Below are 19,001 nucleotides of genomic sequence, written 5' to 3' on the forward strand. Positions count from 1 at the left end.
GAATAATACTGCGCCCTCTTTGGCCAGCTCAGCCAAAAATGCCAGTTTTTCAGTCAGATTTTTTTAAAAGCAGGGAATCTACATTACAATTCTGGGATCTAATCTAAATATTTACTCAAAATAAAGCATATGTGAGTTTGGAGTGAAAAAGGTTTTCCAGAAAGACTTCAAGTATATTATCTCCAAATAACCAAGTAATAAATCACTTCTGCAGGCCTTCTGCGGAGTGGAATCATAAAAATTTATAGATTTATTTTTCTGAAAACAAATTTGTAGTACAGTAGCATGAGTCTTTGGAATTAAACATAATCATTTACATTAGGAAGTTGACAATATATTAGAAAATTGTGTGCGTATGTGTGAAAGAAATAGCGAGAGAGTGAGAGCAGGAACACAAGTCAGCTGATGCAAGAAGAACTTAGATCGGGGCTGGCAAACCTTTTCAGTAAAGAACAAATAGTACATATTTTATGTTTAGACTCTGCAGGCCACAGAGTCTCTGTCATGACCACTCAACTCTGCGATGATAGCACAGACACTATGTAAAGGAATAAATGTGGCTGTGTTCCAATACAACTTCACATGTAGACAATGAAATCTGAATTCCTTATAATTTTCACATATCATGAAATATTACCCTTTGTTTAGTTATTAAAAACCATTTAAAATTGTAAAAACCACTTTTAGCTTGCAGGTCATATAAAAATAGGTGGACCAGATTTGGCCTACAGGCCACATTATGCTACCCTGAGTAGATGGCTGATGTGAACTGAGAAAGGTAGATGTTTTGCTAAATCTTCATTTCTTTAGAAGGCAATTTAAAAAATCACAATTCTAACAGGTCACAAACCAAACAAAATTAAAAATCAAGTTATGGAAAGAAATGAACTGATGTTCAAAAAGTCAAAAAATTTTAGGCCAATTAACTTTGGTACCCTAAGGGGGAAAAAGTTCCATGACTATCACAGATGAAAACAAAAGAAACATCACTGAAATTGGTTATTTTTTCCGACTGAGGTTTAAAATCCATTTAGAAATTTGATACTATATCAAATTATAGTAGCACTGAGTTAATTTCCTCTAAACTCTGTTTAATATATCTTTGCTATTACAAAATTGTTACTTATGATACTAAATCTGGTTCAAGTTCTGCTTCATTTATTCTTATATCAACATTTAATATCCTGTTTACCAGTTTTAATCAGCACTTTCAGTAGAAATTACTGATGTAATTAATGATCCTGAGAGATCATTTTGTTGATTTAGTTTCTACTGTCTGAACATTTACAATGATGGATGAAAGACTTTTCAATCTTATAAACATCAGTGTGCTCAGTTTTACTAGTGTGTAGTTTCACCTCTTTGGACATGAAGGCTAAAGTCTTGTCTAAAGCTAATAAAACAGAAAAGTACTTTTCCTTTTTTTACTACTTAAGAGTGCAGCAGAAATGTGTGCTGGGGTAGCTCACTCAATCCTAACTTTTTCTCTTTTATGTGTGTTTGGTCACAGAATATTTCTGGAAAGGTGATAAAGAAGTCTGCTTGGAGTGGGTACCACTGAGGTCTCCATGCAGGGCACCTGGCTGCTCTTGTCTTTGCCTTTGTCCAAGTACTGATGATTCACGTGTTTTGGGGTTAATTTTATTGGGTCACACTCTCAAAGCTGACTGTATTTTAGGTAGAGGCATTTGAACATTGTGTTAGGGTCTCTAGATTTGGAGACATCCAAGCAAAGGTTATCTGTTCTTAGTTGGCCATGTAAGAGAAAACCTGATTATCTACCATCCCATGATAGTCAAAAATTCCAACCTTTTCATTCTCCTTTTTAGTTAAGCTATCTATTTTCTAGATTTTGGTTTGTTTCCACTTTTCATAGCTATCTAAAAGAGAAATAAATAATCATCATGAAATTTGAAAATCAGGATAATTCTCAAGGTACCAAAAGGAACATTTGCCCTATAGTTTGCTCTTTAGACCAAAGTCTTGATGATATATCTGCATAATACATCTAAGATGAAATCATATACAAAAACTCTTAAATTAGTCATTATTTTTATTGATAATTTGCTCTGTCCCTCCTAGAAATATATAAGATGTGAAGCACATTTCCAACATGGAAACGTGTTAATTTCCCATGTACCACCCAAATGCCAAATTCTAAAGGGAATTTATAAGTTTTCTTTTTCCCAATTAGCCATTCTAGGATTTCATGTTACAATTTCCTGAAAGTATCCTCTATTGTTGGCATTCTGTCTGGAAGAGTCCAATCACTTTTCCTTCTGTCCATTTCTCTTTGGAAAATTTCTTAGTACACCAGTTAAAACTGTGCTTCCATTTAAATCTACCACAGGTCATACTGGAGCTGCCTTGAACTCAAAACTATAATCACTGAGCCCCGTCAATGATAAGATACACTATTACTGTCTTATGCTTAATCCTGGCTGAGAGAAACTCCAGCCACCTAATTCTACATACACGATGAACACCTGAGAAGATGACCACCTTGCCTATAGATATAGTTGCTCCTTTTAATCTAGCTCTGGTCAATCCAGAATGCTTTTCCATCCTAATTACATGAACAGGTACTTTCAATTTTTGCATATAACTTTCTAGACATCTTTACATAACATCTCTTCTCACGGACATCATTTACCACAACACTTTCTTCTAGCATGTCATGGTGTACAATTAATTACACTACGGACAGTTTGCAGAGGTATGTTCCAAGCCTCATTGTGAACAATAATCACCACACTTATTTACACCTTTCCAAGTTAATAGCTGATGAAAATCTCTTGGTACAATCATTTCACTTGCCATTACACTGAACTAATTTTAATCGTTTTTTTCACCGTTTTAAAAATTCTCTTTAAGAAGAAGGACTGGTTTTTCCATTTGTCTAGCACTTTCACGTGGCTTTTATGCTGGACTTAGGATATCTCCAGAAGGAAGTTATATCCATTTTTTTCTCATCACATTTCTTGCATTCACCAAGAACACAATCTAAATGTGCCCAAATCAAGGAGATTGATAAGACTACTTTGTAATATGTAAAATTTCTCATGGCACTTTGTCAACAAATGTAAGCATTTGTTAAAATATAAAGACATAAATACCATAACAATTATTTCAATTCACTTTCATCAGATATGAACTCATAACTTCTCTGTATCCATGTCCTAAACCCACATGTCCCACATCTCCTTAGCTGGGCAGCTACAATGTGGGTGGTTAACTTGGGCTGATACGTGCTCCACAGCACTATCTCCTTGGCCATTGCTGACAGCTCCCCCTTGCTGGTGGGTCTTCAAATACATATATTTTTTTAATCTTTATAGTAGTTTTCCTTTCAATTACTAGAATGACTTCATTACTGATTTATTTGCCACCATTCATTTTCCGTTTTTCTCCCAGGTTCTCACTCACTATTAATTTGATCTGCAAAATTTCTGCTGGTTTAACTACTTAGGATACTGGGTATTTCAAATACCCCAAAGGCATTTTTGTGTATAATTGAGGCTAACTTTCCCTTCACCCTGTAAAAGCTTTGGAAGGGTCATTAGAAGTTTTCTTATATAGTAATTAGCTATTCAAGGAGATGACTATAGGGGGTTCCACTGTATAGTGGATTACTAACCCCCCCCCTTTTTTCAAGAGAAAACCTTAAAAATAGAAAAGGAATAATATATTATCCTAATTAAAACTATTCACTTCAAGTGGGGAGGTTGGTTACCTGAGGACACCTAAATGACATTCACCATGACTTTTTAATGCTCATTATTGTGAGGAGAATCTAAATAGCAGGCTATTTTCCTTACTTGGTTAAGAAGATAACTTCTGGAAAGGAGTTAACATATCCAAGTAGAGGCAAATATTTGATTAGCTATGGGATATTTTGCTGTAGCTATCTATGACTACCAAATCATTTTTTCTTTGTTTTTAAGCTTTTCTCATTAAAATAGGTAAATATTTATTACACATGATTTGAAAAATATGGAAAAGTTGAAAGAGAAAAACTATTGTTGGGATCCTACTGTATATACAATTCTATATCCTATGCTTTCATAAAACTAGCATTTGTCTGTCTAAGCCTTATACATTATAAACATTAGGTATCATGATATTCTATTGAGTTGTTTAAGCTATTTCTGATTTTTTCCTATTATAAATATCAGGGCAAAAAACATTTTCATAAAAGGAAGAGATGCACAGCTATGTCAGTGCAGCTCAATGGAGACACCAAAGTTTTAACTCAATGTGCTCAGGCTTTAAGCAAGCCCTTGGGCAGTAAGCAACCTCTATATGATCTCCCTCAATACACTGCTCACATAAGCCCATTTCTGGGCTGTCCAATGGTTCTCAAGTCAGAACTTGGATCAGTATTAGGAGCTTTATTCAGATAAGATCAGATAAAGCAGAGAAAACAACAAAGACTCCAAAAATTTTCCTATTATAAAGCTTAGAATTTAAATGCTCTTACCTTTGGAGAAGGATCTTTTAATGTAAGAGTCATCAAGGACACAGACTGTGGGCTTCCAAGCTCAGGTGTATCAGGAACAAAGGCTGACCAGTAGCCATAAAGAACTTTTTTATCTATTGATTTTATAGTAGAAAGAAAACAAGCTAAGGCTCCTTGGCGAACTTTGGCTTGATAAGACCTTTCATACCCAAGAGAAGGAAGAAAAAAAGTTTAAAAATAGTTTTTAAAAACTGCAAACATAAAGTCCATTTATTCCAGCCAATTAAAATGATACATTGAGAAATTAAACATTCTGAATAATCCCTAAAGATGTCAACAAGTTATAAAAAATTTTTTTTCAAAATATGATCAAAACATGTTAAAGCAAGTTGCTTATATAACAAATAATTAAGGCTTACAATTAAAAAACACAACTAGATAGAGAATAGGAGGGCAAAATTTTGATGTTAGGAAACTTGTGTTAGATTTGAAACACTGCAGAGTATCCATCCATCCATTTAACAAATATCTACTGAATGACCTTATGTAGGTGCCAGTTGCTGAGGCTGGCAGACACGAACAAAGCCCGTGCCCTAGACAAGCTTATTAATGGCAGTGAAGGACAATTAAAGAGATAACTATAACACATTGTAACATTAAGGCAGGGATAAGTCAAAGGTTCACATAGGAGGGGTGCCTAAGCCAGAATTGAGAAGGGTGGTGGGGAGGAGAAAAGGTTGCCCAGAGAATACGATTTCTGAACTTATATCCAAGATGAGTTGTTGTTAACACGACAAAAAGGGGAAAAAAGGAAAGGAAAGAGTATTCCAGGGAGATCAAGGCAAATCAAGAGAGGAAGTCATGTTTAGAGTAATGCAAAGCCCCACATAAATGAGAATCTTCAAGTTAAATCATGTGCGGCAGTCAGATTTGTAAGCAAAGTTATAGACTCACATGCAACTTAGACCATAAGGTATAAAAACATAACAAAACACTACTACCTCATTTTACTCTGCATGCCTCCTTCAGCATCAGAATAGTCTGACTCACTACTGCTGACCCTTTTCCAACTTGAGGAACTGAAGAGTGAAGAGACTCGATTTTTTTCTGCATCTCTACTTCCATCTAAAGGCAAACTCTGGACACCCAGGGAGGAGGAGCACTGAGGTCTCCCTTCACGCAGGTTCACTCTGTCCGTGCCAGTGCCTGGGGCTGCTTCTATTTCACCACTGGATTCTTCTTCCTCCTCTCCTTGCTTGATTTTCTTTGGTTTTACTTTGGATTTTTTCTTTTTATTCTGATTTTAGGAGCAAATGAAGACATGATAGCTATTTCAAAATACCTTTTCACTGAACCACTGGTACTTTTTCATTTGCAAGTGACTAAATATGTTCCCAAAGTATAGTTTGAAGAAAGAAGAAAAGAGGAGAAAAGAAAAAAGTGGCACTCAATACCCTACGCATCAGGCACAATCTAAGCGCTTACACACACCCTTCTGGACTAGAAGAAACAAGGTATGAAATACATGGGATAGAGCCAAACATGCAGCCTGGGTTTAAATTCTACCTCTGTGACTCTAGGCAAATCATCAGTCTCTCTGAGCTTGACCTTTACCATCTGTAAGTATAAGGCTAATGCCACTAACCTAGCACAGTTGTTGTAAAAGCATTCAGCCTTCCCAACTGGGATTCTGCAAGAGAATTAAAGCCTATAGAAAAAGACTTGAGTGCCTATTTTCTTGGTTCTCTAAAATAGGATACATAGCTCATACCACTCTACATGCCTGCAGACAAAGAGCGTAATCCATTACATACAAGTTTCAGGGCCTTGGGGCTAGAAGTAGATATTAAGTAAAAGCCAGTTTCTTTTTTTCCCTCAACTTCTTTCTGACATCCAAATATCTTTGGAATTTGTACCTTCCTCTGCAATCTCAAAGTCCCTGGCCTTGAGGGAGGAAGGTCCACATTACTTCTACCTTGGACTTAATGTGGCCCTAGACCCATACTCTTTTACTTGCTACCACAGTGATTTTTCTAAGAGGCAAATCTGATCACATCATTCCCCTATGTAAGATTCTTCAATGAATCTCCATCACCTTCAAGATAAAAACCCAAATTCTTAGCATACTAAACAGGACCCTTACAATTTGGCCTGTCCTACACATTTGCCCCACACTTCCCGTCCACGCAACTAAAACTCTTAACTCTACTAAGTTAACAAATGGGCTATGCACACTCACATTTCTATGTTTCTGCACCTTTTTTTCCTCTCTGAATGAAACACACTTTCTTCCTTCTCTGTACCACTACTCACTCTAGAGTCCCAGTTTAGCCACCACAACTTTCAAAAAGTCTCTTCTTCTTCCTCCATTTAGATTGGGGGCCCTGAGAATGTTCCCAGAATACCCTGTGAATATTCTGATGAAAGAAATCATAATATTGCAGTGTAGCTATTTATTTATTCATCTTTGCCTTCTCCCCAAACTCCTAAGAACAGTTAGAGTCTATTATGCTCAATAAGATGTCTGGGATAAAGCAGATGTTCAGTAAATGCTGAATAAATGAATGGGTGAAGGAATTTCTAATTATAAACATTTTTATCAGGCATTACATTTCTGCATGTAAAACCTTGGCCACACATCTGTATGCTCCATGTTCTCCAACCAAAGCATGAGGAGATGGCAGCTATCTGGAAAGGCTGGGAAATTTGGTGAATGTAAGGAGTGTGGAGACAGTGGGCTGACTTGTTGGTGGGCTTCTAATATTCTACAGAGGATTGCCAAATTATGTCCCAAAGGCCAAATCCAGCCAAGTCCACAGCCTGTTTCTGTAAATAAAGTTTTACTGGAACATAGCCATGACCCTTTGTTTACATAGTGTCTATGACTACTTTTGCACTATAATGACAGAATTGGTAAATGTCATAAACACCTAAAATATTTACTAGCCAGCCTTTTACAGAAGTTTGTTGATCCTTAATTTTCAGCATTTTGGGGATGAGGATGCTTGGCTTAAAAGTATAAAGTGAATGCTCATTTTTATAGTTGTCACATTGCCTAGACCTCTGAGAAATCTTTAACTGGCATTTTCAGCAGTCTGATGAATTTAAAATTACTTTGCTGAAAACCCTAAATTGAAGTTAAATTCCAAGTGGGCCTTTGGGGCAGTAGTGATGCAAATCATAGGAAACACACATAGCAAGCTATTAAAAACAATCCAAAACTTAAATTTAAATAGATATAAATGTACCACAGTTGGTCGAGAAGCACCGGATTCTGACTGCTGTGGTTTGACAGGTGATCGACCATCACACTGAGGAAGCGGAGTTGGGTATAACACTGTGGGCATCTCTATGTTTAGTCCAGGGAGTCCATGAAACATGAATTTCTAATGATGAATAAGGAAATACACACATACACAAAACATAAATCATAAAACAGAATTGTTCATGTTCCAGATCAGAATACAAACAGATTAATATTCAAAAGTCTATGAAGAAAATAAAAATAGGACACAAAATAGTTACTTTAAAGGTTTAGGGCTTAAAGAAGAACTTAATCTCATCTGGCCTCCAGCTGAATCTGGTTTGGTCAGATTAGATTGGGTTTGATTTTAGTTTATTTATTATTTTTATTTATAAAATTTATCTAATCATTTTTACCTATCTATAATTTTCTTTTCTTTTTTTTTTTTTTTTTTTGCCAATTTATAACTTTTATTTAGTTATCTATCTCCACATGTAGCAATCTGTCTCTATTTGATCTGGGAGTATGAGAAATGGCACAAGGAAAAAATTAAAATTTTAGTCATGATAAAGCTACATTGTCACATGTGATGTCGCCTGAGGCCAGCACAAAACTTCTTTCTCTTTCCTGGTTGAACTGAAGATAGCCAGGTCCCCAGAGAGGCCAACCTGACTTTCTCATTGACTGGCAGGCTCAGAAGCTAACAGTGGCAGCCTGCTGATATGCGTCTTGACTGGGCTGCCTACCACGTGAAAGAGAATGCCCAGGAGAAGTCCTGGTCTTCTTTCAAGTACAAACAGGTACAAGCAGGATCAAGATCATCTTTAATTAAATTATCTACGGATCATAACTCACAACCTTTTCTTTTCCTAAGATTCATAGATAATTCTTAAGTTTTGACACATTTATTAAATCAAGGTTTATTGTTTTCCTGTATGCTTGAAGTATGCTTCAAATGTGCTTGAATGTGAACATTTTATTCTACTCTCTTAAAATATATATAAGAACTTTTAATACCTTAAAGTTAGCCTTTGAATGATGTAAAGTAGTCCTTATGTCTGGGGCTTAAACAGGAAAGACACCAATCATAATGAAGACTTGCCTCACCTTTAGCACAGCTAGAAGAGCTCCAAGTTCATCAGTCTGTGTCAGTTTCATCTTCCCGCCATTTAGAAGTGACTGTATACCTTTTAACGCATTTTGTAACAACTAAGGGAGAAAAGCAGACCAACTAAGAAGGCAGAGTAAAATTTGGTTGGACCAACTTTCTAGCACCACTTAGGATGGGAGACAAAAAATCTCTAGATAATGAGAAAATCTTTAGACCCACACACACAAAGCAGAGATGAAGATCCAGAGAACAGACTTAATATATTCTACTACTACCTACTATAAATTATATTCTAGAAGAAAAGAGTACTCTTAGCGATTGCTCTTATTGTACGTGTTATAAACCAGTGTGTACAAATGGTAAGCAAGAAAAAAAATAAGAGATATTGACTGGGAAGAATGTGATAAGGAATAACAAAAAGAGGCAGCAAGTGGGGAAGCTCTGTAACATGGCAACCTCAGCAGCCCTTATAGGCAAAGGGAGATATGTGGGAGCAGATGATAAATGATAAAAACTTGGTTTCTGGAGGGCAATTCTAATTAAGATTAATTTCCTGACTCAGTAATCTCCTTTCTAGGACTCTGTCCTTAAGTAATACTCCACACGTGGGGAAGATGTGAACTGTAGTCCTGTTTAAAATAGTGGAAAAATTGAAATAATCTGAATTGTCATCAATTCTGAGGATTATGACAATGATTATATAAGAAGCTAACCCTCTTCTAAATGTGAAACTCAACAACAATAATAGCAGGCACTTTGCCAAGAACTTTATTTATTTTCTTCTCTGCCAAGCACTTTAAGTGCTTTATTTCACATACATCTCATAAGAATCCTACAATGTAGTTACATCGATCCCATTTCAGAGAGGAACATGGAAGCTCCAGGATGTTAAGTAATTTGCCAAGGTCTCCCAGCTATAGCAATTAAAAAACATGAGGTATACTAATAGGTACTGAAAAGCTGTCCAAGAGATATTAAGTTTCAGCAAAACCAGAAAGGTACAAAACAGCATATTAAACACTCCCATTTAAAAATTGTAAATATGGGCTCCTGGTTAAGATGGTGGAATAGACGGTCCCCAGCATCACTCTCTCCCACAAATCAACCAATGTACAACTATTAAAAAGCAACAGCAGCCAACGTGGGGCTGCTAGAGCTCAGGGGAAGAGGAGGAGACCTACAGAGTGCATGAAGGTGGGAGAAGCCACGATGAGAGAAAGAAAAAACCGCTCCGATATTTCAAATCCTGGCTGCTTCTAGGCTGGAGCTGCTGAGCACACAGGGCAGGAGATGGCAAAAGCAACAGCTGTGCCCTTCAGATGAAGTTGCTTAAAGGCGGCAGGGGAGAAGAGGGGGTCCCCAGTCCTGCAAGACCACTAATAGGGGTCCTGTGGACCCACATAGGAGCAAGGAGCCATGACAACTGAAAAAAAGGAGCCACTCAGAGGCTGGTGAGTCGTCATGAGGGACCAGAGCACAGCCCGTCCCATGGGAAGTGTCTGGAGCACGGGTGGTAGGGGAAATGGACCCACCGGGGGAACACTGGGGCATAGCAAGGACAGCTTAATCTGCCCCCAAATCAGCACAGGACCACTCAGAGGAGACAGGTCAGGAATATAAAATTGCACAGGGTGCAGTTTGCTGAAAAGACTAAGGCCCAGACCAGAGTTTCTATACAACCCAGGTGCACTGGATCTCACAAGACCAGAAATACCTATAAAGTCAACCATTAAAACCTGAGCTGCACAAAAGCCTTCCCCAGGGAATCAGCAGCAAAGCAGCAATTTAGCTCAACCACAGCGCTCAAGTACTGGTCCTTACAGGAAGTTCCCCCATTTCAGAAGTAAGCAAAGGACAACAAATTAGTTCCAGTGCAGAGTTTAAGTGGTGGGAACAGCATATACTTCGACACAGAACTGAAAGAATAACCAAAGTACTCACAACCAGAGACAAAGTTTGATATTAACTAGTAAAAATATCATTTCACCAAAGAACACCTATAAAACTTAGAAGGACTGGAAGTCCCCTTGGCTACCAAGCCAGAAACGGGGAAGGGCTGGGGCCTCAGCCATGCCCTGACACCCGCAACCAGTCCTGATGGTGGGGGCCTCAGCCACACACCCCCAACATGTGCAACCAGCCCAGAGACAACCACCAAGCTGCCACAGGAAGCACTCTGGGATCTCCTGAGCCAGGGTGGTGGGAGGCCTGAGGGCCTCGGTCATGCCACCCCCCTCAACATGCACAACCAGCCCAGTGAGGTCCACTGAGCTGCTGCAGGAAGCACTCCGGGCTCTCCCAAGCCAGGGCAGTGGGGAACCTGAGGGCCTTGGCCATGCCCCCCCGACACGTGCAACCAGCCCAGTGATGACCACTGAGCTGCAGCAAGATGGGCCCTGGGTTTCTGAGCTGGGGTGGTTGGGGGGTGAGGGCTTTTGCCACACCCGCCTGACATCTGCACCCAGCCTGGCAATGACCAAGCCACAGCTGGAAGCCCCTGGTCTCCCCTGTGGAAATGAGGGGGCTGCCACAAGCCTCAATCCCACCCTTCCTCCTTCTTCCATCCCATTTCCTTCCCCTTTCCCCTGTCCCCTTTCCTCCCAACTGCTCCCCAAGAACATCACAGAATATAAAGAAATAATAATATTAAATAAAAAATAAATAAATAAAAAGAAATAAAAATTGTAAATATGCTCGTTTATATGGAGAAAACAAATCTGAGGGCACACAGAACAAACTGTCTCCAGTGGTTATATATGACAGGGGATTACAAAGAACTTTCATTATCTTAGGTCTGTAATATTTAACATGTTTCACTCCGAATTTAAAACACGCTAACAAGCTGTCATACTTGTATTTGCATCAGATCTTTTTTAAAGAAATAAAATACTGTAAGTATTATGGAAATCTACTCTCTTCCCTTTCATCTTAAAGACAGTCACTAGCCTGAGACTGTATTGTTTTTATACTCAGGAGAAAAAAGAATAAAGATAGTTTTCTTTGAAAACCTAGAATTGTAAAACTAAAATAAAAGCAAAACAAAACAAGCAAATAAAAAGTTTCTTGTAATTTAAACCCAAAAAGGTATGATTTCAGTCATTTTAGGTTATAGAAAGGTTATGTAAGTTAGGCCTATATCTCTAGACAAAACTAATACAGCCACCAAATTAAACTTTTTAGTGACAGCCTCTGTTCTACTCCTACATCTAAATATATCTGTAACATTCACAAGATTAGTGACAGTCCCACCTACCATGCAAAATGTGATATCGTCCATATCAGATGATTTTGGAGACTGTAAAGTGGTCAAGAAAGCTTGGAAGCAGATATTTTGGTAGGGTTCCTCTAAATACGGCTGTCCTGGCACACTAAAACACATACCAGGAAAACAATTCAAACTCAGTCTCCTTTAACATGTCACTTCTAAAAGAATAAGAACTAAAAAGAGCAGTAATACAGACTGAATTGGAATATACCCTTGAATGCAACTGGACTATGGAAAATGGTGCACTTTGGTTAATTAGTTACTGCTGTGGGACAGGTTGGAATGAATATGAAGAAGGAAAAATGGTTTCCCCAGGGAAAGGTTGTAGAAGTTTGTAGTGGAACACCCATAGAGAAAGAGAAATCATTTTTAGTTCTGCTTTTCATTTCTAAGAGGGAAATAATATAGACAGGTCCTGTCAAGGTAGAACTACATAGCTAAACCTGCCTTCCCAGCCACTGGACAACACTGTGCTATGTAGAGACAAGTTCAAGTTTGTGCTGCTCATTTTCTATTGCATATCGCTTGAATCTAGAATGGGCAACTGGGATTGGTTCCATCTACTTAAAATAGAAGAAATTGACCTTGACAAATAAATCTCGCTAGAGTTTAAATTCATATGACTATATCCTTATAAAAGACTTAATCTGGTTAGTATATACAACAAAAGAAAATAAAACCTTGACATATTGCACATATATCACCTTCACCATATTTTAGAGATATGGTCCTAGTCTATCTTTCCTTCATTTCTTTATAAGCTTTCTTTACAAGCAATATTAAAGTTAAAAACAATATAAGATGATCTTATTGGCAAAGTAATGGGGAATGCAAATAAGTTATTTTTCTAAGTTGGCTCTGGCTTTAGACAGATTAAACCCACCTACAAAGGGCCCAAGAAAGGCCCTAGGTTATTACTAATGGAAAAACTGACTGGATCCACATACCTGAGACATAAGTTTGCCATACAATGCAGGGCAGCTCTCCTGACTTCAGGGTCAGATTGAGACAAGTCGCTCAACTTCATCAAGAGTCCGGTCTTGCCCAGCAGTTCTGGCAGGTACTAAAACAAAATAATGGTCAATGTCGGTTGAAGAAAAGCTTTAGAAAAATATTCTATAGTCAGATTTCATTTTTTTAACTACAGTTGACTCTTGAACAACACGGGGGTTAGAGGCACTGACCTCCACTTTAAAATCTCTGTATAACTTTCCCAGGGTTGTGGCTAGGCCGTACTATACCCCCCAAGCCTATAGAGAGAGAGGGTGAGGGGAGACTGTGTCCCTACTTCAGTAGTAGTTAGGTAGTTAAGTAGTCACTTAAAATTTTCCAATCTATTTATTGAAAAAAAATCCATGTATAAGTGGACCCACACACTCAAATCTGTGTTATTCAAAGGTTTGCTGTAAAGGGCAGTTAAGCACCAAAAGACTAGCTGCTGGGTAAAACTTTCAGATGGATATGCAACGATATGCCAAAAACCAGTAGGTAGAGTCGTCACTCCCAGCCTAGGTAACTGCTGAAGTCTTGGCTGCATAGTGAACAGGTAATGATAATAAAAATGTTAATATTTACCAAGTGCCAAGTGCTTTACAAGAATTTTCTCACTTTATCCTCAGAGCGACTATCTTACACATGAGGAAACAAGGCACAGAGTGGATGAAGGATTGCTCAAGGTTAACCCATCTAATTAGTGGAAGGATAGGAACCTGAACACAGGTCTGTTGGCTCCAGAGCCTGTGATCCTAGCCTTTGAAAGGAAAGAAAACAGTCTAAACTACCTTTTGACATTTTGAGCCATTGCAGTAAACCAGAGCTGCCAAGGCTTGAAGAATTTCCATGTGTGTCCAGGAACTACACTGTTGAATAGCTGAAACAGTATATGCCAACAGGAAATCCAGGTTCTGCTCATCAACAATCACCTACCGATAAAAAAAAAAATCATCTAACTTTAAAAAAATACATTTATCTTTTTACAGACATGTATGCTTACCTGAATCAGGCTGCATAAGACAGAAAATGTCCATCTTTTCTGTGTCAAATGATCAGCTCTTAAGGCGTTGAAAGTTTGATCAAGACAGGGGCCTTCTCCCTGTCCTAGGGTCTTACTCATTTCTTCCTCTTTAGTCCTTCCAGTCAAAATAGAATCTAGCAAAGTCCTTGTAATTTTTCCTTGAACTAACCAGACACTGGCAGCCTAGATATGGAAGACTCAATCCACTGAAATTTCTTAATTCAATTAAGTTGCCTTATACATAGTAAACACTCAACAAATATACAGTGAATAAATTATCTACTAAATAACTACTGTGTCTGTAGCATGATGTGGGGAATACGGCATGAGGAAATGGCATATTCCTGCCCTCACAGAGTTTATAATCTTGTTGGGACAGGCTAGGCTAATCCAAGTATCAATTAATGGACATCTGAGACAGAATGTCATCAAATCCCAGAAAATTGGTTAAGGGCTATAGGTGCCACAGGTGATCAGGAACTTCTCCAACCGCCAGTGTTACAAGGATAATATATCTGAGAACAGTGAACATTGAGAAGCCATGCTGTACCCGTGTGAAAATTTTAAAACTTGAAAATAGCCTTATTTCATCTAGGAGACACTGTTGGTTACCTAACCAGCAGCCATCTCCTCCTTCCGGGCTGGCAGAGCACTGATTTTATTGGGTGTCTAGTTCTTCCACATTAGAACCAAGGGTAAATCCCAATTAGTCTAAGAAAATCATTCTCAGAGGCAGTCTTGACCCCCAGAAAACATCTGTCAATGTCTATAGACATTTTTGATTGTCACAATTGGAGGAGTGCTACTGGCATCTAGTGAGCAGAGGCCAAGGATCTGCTCATCCTACAATGCACAGGATAGACCCCACAACAAAAAATTTTCTGATCCAAAATATCAATGGTGCCAAGGCTGAGAAACCCTGGTGTAAGACAATTTTGGCTGCAAGTTGTAATCAACCAGGGAGCTTAAGTCCTCCAAGTGATTCTAATGTGCAGTCAAAGGTCAAAACCACTGGTTTAAGCCATTCATGGTAATATTCTCCTGCTTGGAGACCAGGTCAGAGAGGTGTTTATATGACCTAAGTCTCTCCAGTGAAATATAAGGGGAGTATGCTGGAGAGTTTATGGGACAAATTTCCTCACTCTGAAATAAAAGAGACACAAAATAAGCAGGACTTATGTTTATTTTTTGCATGGGATGCCTAGAATTGAGGTAGCCCTTTTATGGCTGTGTGAGATGCTCGCTGAGGATAACTCGCACACTGAGGACGGCAGAATGGAAGATGCCAATAAGCCTCTTATTATCAAGGGCCCTTAGAGCCTCCCTTGGGACTTGTGACGTGAGATAATTCTTTTTTTCTTTATGTTGTTTATTATTTAGTTACTCCAGGTTGATTATTTTGTTTCTTGCTGCCAAAAGCATCCTTGTTCACATAATACAAATTGATGTTTTGTGCTCTTGACTACATTCACATACTCATGTGGTATCTCATGTGGTACATCTTAATTTCTCAAATGCTTAAAAAGATATTCAATTTATTTAGCAAGTTGGGAAAGCTTCTAGAGAGAGGGGAGTTGTGGTACAGACCTTGATATAAATAACTGGGGTCTTTTTATCTTGGTGTCCCCTTGCCCCCAAGCCACTTATGTTTTATGAGGATCAAAAGTAGACCATAAAAATGGTAGCTTTGGGAAAGGGGAAAAATATTGGTGGGAAAGAGGTGGGGGATCATTTCAATTTATTCTTAGATATATTTTGGTCAAATACATCTTCCATGAAAAATTCTAACACTGGGGGGTCTGAATGACATTGGTTTACTGAACCAAACAGAAAGGAATAATTCCAATGGACAAATTTTCTAGAACTGTGCAGAATTTTTTTTGTCAGCTATATTTGTCTTAATATCATTTGTATCAAGGCATTTGCTTTTCCTACGGCATCTTAAAAGACCAGCCTATCATATCTACCACAGATGCAGTATTCCAAAGGTATTCACTTTTTCTCAAAGATAATGATCTGAATTCTAAAGTTACATACATGATTACCTGTAATCTGTTAAGTAAATGGTGGATAAGCTGAGACACTTTGCTGACAAGATGATTCTGATTAAGAGGCACCAGTCGACAAGCTTGGACGAGAAGAGCACTGATGTCCTACCAAAAAAAAAAAAAAGTCAAAGAAAAGGTAATGAGGTAACATACTTATTAGCCAAGAGAAGACTCCCAAAACATAGTAAAATGGGAAAATACAAGGGAATGTTCACACTCAAGAATGGAGAAAGGTGAAACTTGAGGCAGAAACTAAGAAAAAAATGAAATGACAGCAAAAAAATAGGATGTGTTGAAAAAGAAAGAAAAGAATCAGTATGACTTTTGTAAGGCTAAAGACTCCAGAGTTTCTACATATGTAGAGACAATACAATTAACCAAAGAAAGGCTTCTGGCATATAAGAGCACACACTGAAGTTAATAGTAAAAAGTAAGCAAACCAGATTTTTGATGCCATTTGGAAAATCAGAAATGACACATATGAATTTTAAGTAACACTGGGGAATTCTAAAAAAAAAAGAGGAACCTATTTGCAAATCACACTATACATTCATCCATTGATGTTTACTGAATAAAAAGGCTCTGAGCACCTACTATGTGCCAGGTAGTATACTAGGTCCTTGGTCTCCAAAGGTGAAACAAACATGTTCCTGAACCTCAAAGAGCTCACAATCTAGTGAGGGAGACAGAAATGAACACAAATAATTAAAATGAATTAAGTGCTGAAAGAGTTAAGTACAAACTCTATGGAAAATGCTAATTAGGGATACCTTGTGACGGCGATTTTTAAGCAGAATCTGGAATGATCTGAAGGATGAGTAGAAATTTGCCAGACAGACAAAACATCAAAATACATCACAAGCTAGGGTTGGCCCGTGGCTCACTTGGGAGAGTGTGGTGCTGATAACACCAAGGCCACGGGTTTGGATCCCTATATAGGGCTGGCTGGTTAGCTCACTTGGGAGAGCATGGTGCTGACAACACCAAGTCAAGGGTTAAGATCTCCTTACCGGTCATCTTTAAAAAAAAAACAAGCAACAACAACAACAACAAAAAACACATCACAAGCAAAGGGAATGACTGGAGAGAAGACTGGAAAGGCACATATTTTGTTGCAAAAATATCAAAGTATACAAATAAAGCAAAAGTCCCCTGACTACTCTCTAATCCTTAGTGACACACGTTATTATTTTGTTGTGAAGTCTTTCAGATCTTTTACTTTGCATATATAAACATACACAATTTTAAAATCTCCCACCACTTCAGCCCCATATTGGTCTCATACTGTATAAACTGTTATGCAACTTGCTTCAACCATTACCAATAGATATTGAAAGATCTTCCCAAATCAGATTTTTGCTTTTATAATCAGATTTCTTTTCTCTATCAAAGAAAAGACCACCCTGGCAACAGAACAAAGAGAAGGGCTGAACAGGAGGACGATCAGTTAGAGGAGACCAGTGGAATAGTCCAGGCAAGAGTCATCTTGCCTGAGGGCCTACAACAAGGACAATGGGAATAGAGAAGGGATGGACTGAGAAACCTGTAAGAGAGATTCTGAAGAATCTGGATTGGATAGAAGTAGGATGAAGAAAAGGAAGAACCAGTGTTTGTGCCTCGCGTGACCTGCTGGACTGTGCATGTTTGTGTTTCACGTGGGATGGGTTGGGGGTGGAAGTGCGTGTGTGGAGATAATATATTCATCTTTAGGAACTGTTAACTCCGAGGTGCCTGCGAGCACCAGAGGCCGTGGTATGACTGGCTCAGTTCAGGGACTCAGTAAGTGGTATCCAAGCCCTGATGTGTGTGAACAAGATTGCTCACAGTGAAAAGTGGAGGCAAGGGAGAAGGAGCTAGCGTGGAAGAACAGGGTGGGACTTTGTGACTGCTTAGGTTCCAATTCTAGCTCTGCCGTTTGCCAGCAACATGACACTGGATCTTTCTGAGCTTCAGTACTTTCATTAGTAAAAAAGTCCTAATAATATCCACGTTCGAAGACTCCTGGAATCGTGCACGGTACGGTACATGTTCCGTGTACCGTGTACTCAATAAACAAGATAATGAATTTTATCTGCAAAGTGTTTTGGATGCATAGAGAGGGAGTGGGGGCGGAGGGCCGAGAAGGTGGTACCAGATATGACACCTAAGATGCTACTAGACCAGCAGTCATCAAGTAGCGTTTTGAAAGATGCGAGTTTGCCAAGCACTGAAGGATCTTCCACATGAAGAGGGGCAGAAAATGCGCCACGGCCGGAGGGAGCAAGCGAGCCATCGGGGACGGGGATGGGAACAGCCCGGAGAGGCAGGCGCGGACTATCGGCTGGGTTCCCCGGAGAGTGGGGCCCACCCAGGCCAGCAGGCGCGGCCCTCGGCCTCCACCGGCACGCCGCCTACCTCCGGGGCCACGCCTCCGCCCTCGCTGTAGTTTTCGGAGATGAGCTGGTCGAAAAGCAGGTGGATCTCTGTGCGAGCGGAGCTGCTGTCATCCGGGCGCAACGCGCAGAGCCTGGCAGACAAGCGGCGGAACCCATTGCTCTGCTCTGGGGGTGGCTCCCGCGGAGTATCCTTCAGCGTTCCGTACCGCAGCGAGCCAGAAACATGCCCCGCCGCCATCTTTCCTACATAAGATCGCGAGGAAATACTTCCGGGGCATCCCCAGGTTCTGCGCGCTAGTTCCGGAAATAACTTACTTGGAACAAGAGGAGAGGCAGAAGGATTTCGGTAGTTACGGGACCCTTCAGACTAGTACCCTGTGAGTGTTTATCAGAAATTAACTTGGTGATTTTTTGCCGCTCACCTCGGCTTGAGCCATGACTGAAAGGTGGGGACTCTATTTGTCCTCCCAGAAGACTTGTTCTTC

General features: G+C 39.3%; 1 protein-coding gene across 1 annotated transcript in view; it reads right to left on the reverse strand.

The window, feature by feature from the left end:
* Window positions 1-18,754, reverse strand: part of HEATR6 (HEAT repeat containing 6) — a 36,306-nt gene extending 17,552 nt beyond the window's left edge. The window contains exons 1-9 of the mRNA XM_063112360.1: window positions 18,536-18,754; window positions 16,139-16,246; window positions 13,861-14,001; window positions 13,027-13,142; window positions 12,068-12,182; window positions 8,811-8,912; window positions 7,708-7,845; window positions 5,461-5,756; window positions 4,481-4,658 (exon numbers count right to left, since the gene is read on the reverse strand). Coding sequence (XP_062968430.1) covers window positions 4,481-4,658; window positions 5,461-5,756; window positions 7,708-7,845; window positions 8,811-8,912; window positions 12,068-12,182; window positions 13,027-13,142; window positions 13,861-14,001; window positions 16,139-16,246; window positions 18,536-18,754 — 1,413 coding nt within the window. The remainder of the gene's footprint in view (window positions 1-4,480; window positions 4,659-5,460; window positions 5,757-7,707; window positions 7,846-8,810; window positions 8,913-12,067; window positions 12,183-13,026; window positions 13,143-13,860; window positions 14,002-16,138; window positions 16,247-18,535) is intronic.
* Window positions 18,755-19,001: the final 247 nt, after the last annotated feature.

This window comes from Cynocephalus volans, chromosome 10 (genome assembly GCF_027409185.1).
Source record: "Cynocephalus volans isolate mCynVol1 chromosome 10, mCynVol1.pri, whole genome shotgun sequence".
NCBI lineage: Eukaryota > Metazoa > Chordata > Mammalia > Dermoptera > Cynocephalidae > Cynocephalus > Cynocephalus volans.